The 10,453-nt window shown below is 37.2% G+C and overlaps 1 protein-coding gene across 1 annotated transcript; it reads left to right on the top strand.

Moving 5' to 3' along the window:
* Nucleotides 1–4,190: 4,190 nt before the first annotated feature.
* Nucleotides 4,191–9,649, top strand: LOC117416921 (rhodopsin kinase grk7-a-like). The gene is made up of 4 exons (XM_034028408.3): nt 4,191–4,900; nt 5,334–5,771; nt 7,342–7,613; nt 8,786–9,649. Exons 1-4 carry the CDS (start codon nt 4,298–4,300, stop codon nt 9,117–9,119), a joined length of 1,647 nt encoding a protein of 548 aa, XP_033884299.2. The 5' UTR covers nt 4,191–4,297; the 3' UTR covers nt 9,120–9,649.
* The last annotated feature ends 804 nt before the right edge of the window (nt 9,650–10,453 follow it).

Here is a 10,453-nt window from a genome sequence, read left to right as displayed (position 1 = left end):
TGTCCCAAATTAGGGTGAAACACAATATAAAAATGGCATGTATGCTTTAATATAAATAATTACTGTACATGAATCTCAGAAAGTGTCCCCAAAGCTTTTTAATAAATTGTTGCTTGGATTACTTCTAAAGAGACCGAGCAATATAACCTCAGGTCATTTGTCTTCAAAGGGTTTTCAAGAACCTCACTTGACTCGGATTAAAATAAAAAAAAACAAAAAAACAAAACAAACAAAAAAAACGTTTAGTTTGTTTACCATATGACAAATGTAAACCATGACTATTGTCCCAGGCCTACCATGTATCAATGGATTGGTTTAGCAAAGATAATCCTTACAAAGAATTGTATACCAAAGTTTCAATCTTTGCTAAGTAGAGTTGGTTAGAAAACACTTTGCAGAATGATACAGGGGTAGATACAATCACCAAATGTAGAAATACATTTATCAGGTTCTCATCATAGCCTCTCCAGTTTTGATCAAAATCCAACTGTATGAACCCAGAAGTGCTGATAGAAGTACATCAGTCCCTTTTGCACAAACTAGCACATTAACTGTTGTCAAGCATCAGCCAACCCAAAATCTAACAAACAGTTATTTCAAAACTAATTGAATGTCATACTGTGTCTAATTTGTGGAAACCATTATTGGTGGCTGTACCAAAAGTACATCATAAAATGAATTGTTCCATCGTAATTTCAGGAACTACAGGAAACTTTAAGAAATGTCAACCTGCTGTTCACAACGCCTTAATAATTTATTTTTTTTTAAAGGTTCTTTTTTGGAAGTTGTTTTTTTGTTTTTTTCCTAAGGGACGGCGGCATGAATGTAGCACAGTTTGCATCAATGGCTCCAAGGCAAATTATTTTGTTTGAACTATTTCAACACTGCAAACCACATGTCTAGCAAAAAATAACAAAGCAGTAAACTGATGATCTAATATACTATGTGTATATCTATGGCTGTTTTCTTTTTTTTCCCCCAGTATGGAAACTATTTAATTATCCTAGGGTAGTGTAACTCTTAGTGCTGAAAGACTTACTGAAATTGTACCTTGTTTTGGGCAGTATTACTTGACGTTTACTATATAAATGTTCTGAAAACGGATTGTTAGAATGTGTGAAAGCTTATTAATATGTTTTATTGTTATGTAGAGCCAACACATCATTTTGTTCTAACTGGAACTCCGTGTGATTATTACAGCAGCCGCCCCTGGTCGTTTCTGGTAATGAATGTAGAGATCTAGTAGCTTGATCCAATTGACTGTTTTCTGCCAAAAACACCATGTGACTCTGTCAGCAACGGTATCTGTAGTTTTCTAGAATATAACGCCGGATTTTTTTTTTTTTTTCCAGCCCTGCTGGTAACCTGAGAACCTGATGTAATTGTCAAGAGCATGTATACATGGCAAAATGATTTTGCAGTGCGGAACACAACGTGCAGCAATAAACTTCACGGAATTCACAATCTTGTTCACATACCTACTCTGTACAGTGCATAATATGAATAACCTAATTGCAGCATAACATTTACATGGTCTAACAACTGTATTTGCAAAACGAAGAAACACAAAAGTATGTAAATATTTGCTTATTAGCCTAGTTTTAATATCTACCCTAAAACGTTGGTACAGTATAACATCTGCAACTAACAAAAAAACGAGGTATTGTCCTGTAGTGACTCACAGTTACGCGGTGGATTGCAAATCAACCCTTTGCTTGTATGCAATACGTTGGTTCCCCACAGAGGCCAAAATGCTTAATTGCAGTAACTGCACGTGTTATTTGTGTTCACGCTGGTTATGCTGAAGAACTCGCCTCTTTGGCATAGCTGTTATTGTTTTTGTTTCTTACAGTACCAAATTAATTAAAGTAATTTGCATGCTGGGCTACACCATACGCTTCATGATTAAACAAGCCTGTGTGTTGGCTGAGTATGTTGCTATTATCTGTGAAAATAATGTACCAGCTATGTTCTTAAAAAGCCACCAAAAAGGATTGCCCATGTACAGTATCTTGTTTGCAGCAAAGTGCTATGTATTAAAGTCATTTAAATGCAGTCACCAGATGAGTGTAGTGGGAGACCCCCAAGTTTCTTCAATCCTTTTGTGTGAACCCATAAAAGGTTTTATTAGATCATTCTTTTTCTACACTCATCTAGCAGTCTGTGTAAAACAGTGCAGCTTATTACACTAAACCAAGTACCACAGGAGGTAATGAGAGCATGCAACTGCAGAGCCAATATGAATTCGAGTGATCAGATAAATAGTAGCCTGCTTTACCTCTGAATGCAGAGCAAAGCTACTGGAAGGAAGGAGGGGCTGCAGTTGGCCTTATTGATTTTTGTAATCTAGGAGCCTATACATAAATTAGGCAATAGCAGGTTTATTCCTCATGGCCTAAGAATGACCAGCTAGTGATGTTTTCTGGAGTCATTTTAATGCTCTAACTGGCTATTACCTCATCAGACAAGGCATACAATATTGTATACTGTGGACCGCCAAGCATAACATCTTTAAAGGAGTTGTTTTATTTTTAGCTCAGTCAATCTGTAGTATCTGCAATGTTGCCATGACATCATTTAGGGTATCTATACTGGTCTTTTGATAAATGAATACCACAGTAATATTTTGAACACAGTCACTTTAACAGTAAATACATTTCAGTATTATTTGTATATTATATTGTAGCTCTTTATGTAGAGGTGGTGCTCGTTGTTTCTTTTTTCTTTTTTGTTTTACAGAACATATTGTACCAGCATTAGATTTTATGCATTTCTATATTAATGCTAGTGCATGCTGTTGTAGAACAACTTTCGCATATAAGTCAGCGTTTAGAGAAAGTTATTTAAAATATGAAAAAAAACAACATTTTTGTATACTACTGGACGAAACTTTCTATACATATCGCTGAAAGACAGTAAGCCATGTTTGTTATGCACAGGTGGGCAGCTCCGTTCCTGAATATAATACAGAACATTATTCTACTCCAACAAACTGGCTGCTACAACAGGTCCCATCGCAAGACAGTGATTCTTTATTATGTCAAATTCAATAGAAATGCAGGAATGTGGCACTTTGATAAGCAGCTTTGTAAGTTGGCATTTCTATTGAGTCCCAGGATGAAGCAGCTCGTCTGTCATGTGTCTACAGTGCTTTATATTAAAAGGAGATTGCTTACTGCGATCAGTTTAATCTGCATCATCTAATACTGTATCCCTGGCACTGGCTGAGTTGTGTGCTGAGGTTTGTTCTTTTAGATTCAAGTTTACTTATTTGTTTCTGCTTTATAATCATCAAAAGAATACTGGAAACTCTATGTCTCTTCATATCGTTTAGAGAGATTTGTAACTGTCATAAATCTCCAGTATTTATTCAAATGTGATGTTCTGTACTGTACAGTGCTTCGTTTTGGTTTTCAGTACAAAACCTAGCCAATATGTTACAATAGATCCAGTCAGCAAACCTATTTTGTATTCTGTTGGTTGGTTGATTTAATGGTTTAAGGACATTGATGTGTAATGTTACCAACACGCTGGCCGATTTTTTTGTCATATTATGTAAAAAAATGAAATACCTCAAGAAGAAAAGAAAAATGTGCATTGTTGAGATAACTCCCATAATAATGTACTGGGCAGAACTCACATTTGGTGGTAAGGCTTGTAAACTCCTTAAACACAAACTGATTTGAATTTCTTTTGACACACCCTAAAAAATTTCATGTTTCTGCAATCTGTGTACCTGCAATAGGAACATTATTTCAACACTACAGGGTTTTAAGTGTTAATCATCGTGATTATGTATTAGCCAAAACTGGCCTAGATGATTTAATTATATATAGATTCATATTATTGGGCCTATATTCATTTACACCATAGTAGCCTTATATATTTACAGTAAGCTTACATTATTGATATTTGACCCCTGTGTACTAAAAGGTCAGGGATTACTGTTGAAGTAGTTTTAATGTTATCAGTTGTATTTTGTAATATTTCCTTACATAATAGTGACTTGCACTTTGTCCACATGTGCTGGCCTACAGCCGGCAACTAAACATAGAAAGTTTAAAGCTCCTTAGCAGATAAACCTCTTATAAGTTACTTTCCGTGAGTAGAACACCTAAAGATACTTAGCGAAAATCCTTCTGAGGTATTTAATTCTAAATGAGTAATTACTTGAGTGCCAGAGTATCTCTTGCTACCACAGCAGGCTTCAGATCCACTCAGTGCTCCTCAGAGTGGTGGAAGGATATACAATACAGCCAACTTCAGTGGCTAGAGAGATTTTACAAAAGCAGCCAAGATGTGTGACATGGGAGGTCTGGACAATTTGATAGCCAACACGGCTTACTTGCAAGCCAGGAAAAGCGTGGATGGCGACGCCAAAGAAATGCTAAAGAGGCGCAGGAGCCTGTCCCTTCCCAGCCCCGATCAGTGTGCGGAAATGAGACAGAAGATCTGCGTTGAGTTTGAAAGTGTCTGTGAGCAGCAGCCCATAGGGAAAAGGTTTTTCAGACAGTTCACGCAGACAGTCCCTGAGTATCAGACTGCTGTCGCCTTCCTGGATGAGCTGAATAACTGGGAGCTGGCAGAGAATACCGGGAGAGACAACCTGCGCCAGAACATTGCCACCAGCTTCCTCAAACCGGACTCCAAGAACTTCATCTCTTACATGAGCGGAGAGGTAGCTGAAAAGTGCAAAAATGTGACTGAAAAAGACTTTGAGGAGGTCATGGCACTGGCCAAAGAGGAGACCAAGAAGTTTCTTATGGGCAAACCCTTCCAGGAGTTCCAAAGTAGTGGCTTCTTTGATAAGTTCATGCAGTGGAAAGTATTCGAACGGCAGCCAATTACTGAGAAATATTTTTATGAGTTCAGGATTCTGGGGAAAGGAGGATTTGGAGAGGTAAGATTTCTCTGGTGTTTGTATTCCCCAGTACTTGATTAAGCCTGTATCTTCAGTCTGACAGCAATACATGCATTGTTACAAATATGTTATAAAAGAGGAATTCAAATTAGCAAATATATTTTCCACTAGTATACAGATTGATTTATTTATATATTTTATATCTTGTTTTCCTAGGATCTGGATAGTGGGTCAGTTTCCTTTCGAGGTTAATATTGTTAACCTACAGTACCTAAGCAGTCCCTTCAAGTTCATTAACATGAAACTAAGAGTAAGCTGTAAAGAACACCTATTGCAATTAGACATGAGATTCATACTGCTAGGAAAGGCATCGATAAAGTATACGATATCACGAAGGTAGGTTGCATTGTAGTAAAGCAGTCTGAAAGCTGTTGTGTAAGAAACCTGATAGCTTTATCTTGCTCTATTCCAGGTCTGCGCTATCCAAGTAAAGGTTTCTGGACAGATGTACGCTTGCAAGAAACTGGACAAGAAGAGATTAAAAAAGAAAAAAGGAGATAAGATGGCCCTGCTGGAGAAAGAGATCTTGGAGAAAGTCAACAGCCCCTTCATTGTCAAACTGGCGTACGCTTACGAATCCAAAACCCATCTCTGTTTGGTGATGAGTCTCATGAATGGAGGCGATCTGAAATACCACATTTACAACATCGGGGAAAGAGGTATAGAAATGAACCGTGCCATCTATTACACAGCCCAAATAACATGTGGCATCTTGCACCTGCATTCAATTAATATAGTCTACAGAGATATGAAGCCAGAAAATGTACTTTTGGATGACAATGGGCAATGCATGTTATCTGATTTGGGTTTGGCAGTTGAAATTAAAGAAGGAAAACAAATCAACCAGAAGGTAAGTCGAAGAGCAGTTGCACCACAGACGGTACAGACCTGATCTTAAACCCGAAGGATTTGCCTTGACTAAAACCCTTACAGTCGATTCATAATACAAAGTGACAGCTGGTTAAGGATTTTACTAGCCACTACTATTCTGTAGCCACCAATATGCTGTGTTTTCTTGGCATTGTAAGCACATCGGAATGTCTTCAACATTTTTTGTTGTAGTGTCTCGGCAGTTGACATGAATTTATAATCACTATAAAATTAAAAATCTGAAACAAAACCGAATGAAAGTGATTTACAGAACAAATAAATTTTGATTAAATTAGCTCATTTTCTAGTTTGAATTGGAACTTGTATTGTGGTAAAGCTTCATTTAACTGGAACACTATGTAAAATTCATAACACAAAAAAGGCTACATACTCTCAGTAGCACTTTTGTTAAACTTGATATTAACTTTGAAAACTCATATAACATACACATAAAGTATTCTAGCAGATCCACTAAGCAGTATAAATAAGAATACTTTAAAAAGAAAACTGTAAAAGAAACTGTTTCACTTATTGCTCAGAATATTTCCACAGGCAATAGGTGCTAAAATGTACCTTAAAAGTTATAGCTGTTTGAGGCGAGCCACTGAAACAAACTGTATGCTCTAAATATACTGCATCTGTGTAATAGGCATATTGAAGAACACATTACATCAGAGCAGAGCTATATGTACATTTCCCATGCAATTACTCTTTTTTAGATTATTATTATTTTTTCTTTTACATTTAATCGAATTAACTAATGCCCGTCTATAGTACAAGCTAGGCAGGTCTAAGGCATCGCTGGCTTTGTGAACGTAATCTTCTCTAGAAGGCTTTACACAAATCTGTTTGGATGAAATACTGTGAAGGGCGGAGTCTTCATTACAACAATCTAGGACTAAAAGTAACAGCATGAATTATAACTCAGCTTGCTTTGCATCTACCTTAAATATGTTGTCACTGTTAAATTAATAAAGCCAAAAAGTTGTTGTGATTTAACTCCCCTAACTCAATATAAATAGTGTACAAAATAAATAGTACTGGATGTGTGTAGCAATTTGTCATGCACAAGAATGGGTTGGGACATAATCCCTGAGCTAAATTGTATTGTCTAAGTACTCAAGAATATAGTGAAATGTGTACCTGTTTTATATAAGCCACATCCCTACAATCGCTACCAGTTTTTTTGACCTTTTGTGGCCCTCTTCGAACTTTCCATCAATGTTTAACTTGAACGTGGTACTGGATTGGCCACTTCCTCTGCTGTTTTAGACTAATTATGTTTTAGATACCAACAAAATAATGTCAATATGATAATATACGTTATTGCAGGAATTTACAGATGCTTCCAATATTTTGAGGGTTATTGTATCATATTTTAAATGCTTTTTTTTACTCTTACTGTTGCTGTACAAACATATGCTGCAGGATATATTTCTCAAAAGGTGCTTTCATTTTATTACCATATCAATTCTGGGTCATTAAATGAACTTTTGGAATGCTATATGGCACAGTTATGTGATATGTGTTATCTAACTTTGCTGAATTAGGCTGGGACCAGTGGTTACATGGCTCCAGAAATCCTGAATGAAGAGAACTATACCTACTCCGTGGACTGGTTTGCCTTGGGCTGCAGTATCTATGAGATGATCGCCGGCCGGACCCCTTTCAAGGATTTCAAAGAGAAAGTCAATAAGGACGAAGTGAAGAGGAGGTGCCTTGAGGACGAGGTGAAGTTTGAGCATGCAAACTTCAATGAACCCACCAAAGATATCTGCAAGCAGTTCCTGGTCAAGAAGGTGGAGGAGAGGTTAGGATGCAGGTACAGTGTGCATGATGATGGTCAGAGAGCGTAGTCATATCATTTCAAATGAAGGCTCACCTGTTTAAAGCTCAGCTGTGTGGTGCGCAGGGTGTCACGAAGTAGACCAGTCTTCACTGGCTGTAGCGCTCCCGTGGGTTAGGGAGACAAAACCACCCAGTGAGTTCAGAGCAGACACCTGCATGGCTGGCCTCCAGAGGTCGGTAGCTTACTGACATCTGCTCTTGTGTTCCTGGGTAAAAAAGGAAACTGGCTTGGTCATGAGATCGGAGAACACCCACTGAACCTTCAGGTCACCATGTGGGTAATTGCTGCGGTGAGGAGAAAAGCGATTGGGCATTCCAAATTGGGAGAAAATGGGGGGGGGGGGGGGGGGGGGGAGGAAGAATTGGACACCCTACATTTATAAAAAATAAATAAAAATAAAGCAACTTATGTGTGACCCAATTATCTGCATACTAATTCGACAAAGTATTAGGATTGGGGGACACTATTTAATATAATTTGTACAGCTGTACTGTAATGTGTTGTCCAGCAGGTAGCAATGATTAATATACATTAATCATTGCTAATTATATAAGTGATTATGCTATTACTGACGACTGCTAGGTCTGCTCTTTATTTTAGAGGTCAAAAAAATATAGCACTGTGAAAGATGATGGATGAACTGCAGTCCTCTTTTTGGTACTGACAGGCAAGTCTATGTCTGACAAAAACAAGAAGACTTGATATTATTACTGTGTTAGGTTATTGGTCTGCTTTTCTTGTTTAGTGCTGTACCAGATCTGCTGGAAAGTGTAATAACACAGAGGGCATATCAAAGGCAAGCATAATAAGTGTTCAGAAGAACAGACGTAGCAATTAATGCAACGGCGGACTTTTAGCCAGGACTGTGGAAATACAGGGTGTCCCTTGTAATAGAACAGGGCAGTAATGCAGTGCAAAAAAACATTCATTGCACCAAGTCTCTTTTTGGTTGTGATGTAGTACAATTCCTCATGCAGATATATACTGTGGATTGTATATTCAGTTTTATAATCAGGAAAGGTCTTCCCTGATTAGGAGAAGGGTAGTTTGTCTCATATACATCATATACATTTTGTGGAATGTTATATTTACATGGTATCCCTGCATGGTTTCTTATTTGACTATATCTATTTTTTGTCCTCTAGAGGAGCAAATGATGACCCGAGGAAGCACCCATGGTTTAAATCCATCCAATTTCATCGTTTGGAAGCTGGTCTTGTAGACCCACCCTTTGTGCCAGACCCCTCTGTTGTCTATGCAAAGGAGATTGGGGACATTGCAGATTTCTCTGAAATACGAGGCATCGAGTTTGATGACAAAGACAAGAAATTCTTCAAGAGGTTTGCAACAGGAGCCGTCCCTATCCCCTGGCAGGAGGAGATGATTGAATCAGGCCTGTTTGATGAACTGAACGATCCCAGCAAGGCGATGGCTGCAGATACTGGGGAAAGCAAATCAGGTGTCTGCTTGCTTCTTTAAAAGACAGAGCCTCAGTAAAGAAGGACTGACCACCACCATTTAAAAAAAAAATGTTTGCAGTTAGGGTTTGTGACGAAGACCCCGTTCAGAAAATGTGTGCGACAGCTTGCTTGAGTTTGTTTGTCTGAGCCCCCCAAAAATTAGCAATGTGCTTTACAACAGGACTTGGCACTGCTGTATTGAATTGTGTAATGCATAACTCGAGCCAGCAGATGCCACCAGAAACTTTGGCTTCCCTAAGCTATACTCCCATGCAAATGATGCCTTTTTAACTCCTTACCTGTCTAGTCGAGAAAGCAGCTTCAGAAAGCATCACACTGACGATATATGTTGACTGCTGGAAAGCAAATGTGTTTGGTTACACCAAATGCTTCTGTCAAAGGCGTTGAATGTCTAGTAGTTAATCGTATTTCATAGTTAACAAGCTGTTGTGTGTAAATGGACAAAAGTGACTTCTATTGACAGAGTCCTTCCAAGCTTTTAAACAGTGTTTTCAGAAGTGCTTTAAAAATAAAATATGTTTGTAATTATTTAATGTGTTAAATATATGTATAAATACATATTTTTAAAAAAGGTAGTTTTATTAAATGGGATTGAATACTGGTATGCATTTATTTACAATAGTTTTATAATAGTAAATGGTTTTGAGGAGAACTTTATGAATTGATTTTTTGTGGTTATGACATTGTAATAGGTATTTCTGAAATTCCATTTGAACCTGGATAAAATGACTTAAAACAATGTATATATATATATATATATATATATATATATATATATATATATATATATATATATATATATAGAGAGAGAGAGAGAGAGAGAGAGAGAGAGAGAGAGAGAGAGAGAGAGAGAGAGAGAGAGACTTTTACTGTGTACAGTATATAGTTCTATTGTCTAAGAAATCTGACAAGCACCTCAGCCAATGCTTACCCTATGATACATTTTTCATTTTGTCTATTTTTAAAGTAATATTAGAATGCATTCTTGACTAAAAGAAAAAACGCAAGCATTTTGTTTTCAAATGTCAGCAAAATGTGAAAAAAAACTAAACCTGTTCCTTAAAAAGCAAAACTTGTGTAAGTAAGATTTCTTTTTTTATACCGATAACTTTTCTGCTCCCTCAAGTTCTATGTAAAGTAAGACTCAAAAATATAGTTTTGAAAGACAAATAAATTGTCTAATAATTTAGGAAACCTTCTGGATCCCAAAGACCACACTTAAGCAATCAACACCATTAGGATATCGACCTTCAAAAGCTAAAGATCAAAAAGGAAGGAACCACTTGTTCACAAATAAAACATTTGTTTTTTAGCCATGGCTTATAAAATGTT

The sequence above is a fragment of the Acipenser ruthenus genome, chromosome 12 (genome assembly GCF_902713425.1).
Source record: "Acipenser ruthenus chromosome 12, fAciRut3.2 maternal haplotype, whole genome shotgun sequence".
NCBI classification, from domain to species: domain Eukaryota; kingdom Metazoa; phylum Chordata; class Actinopteri; order Acipenseriformes; family Acipenseridae; genus Acipenser; species Acipenser ruthenus.
Note: the sequence above shows the minus strand (reverse complement) of the source record. Positions and strands in the feature narration are given on the sequence as shown.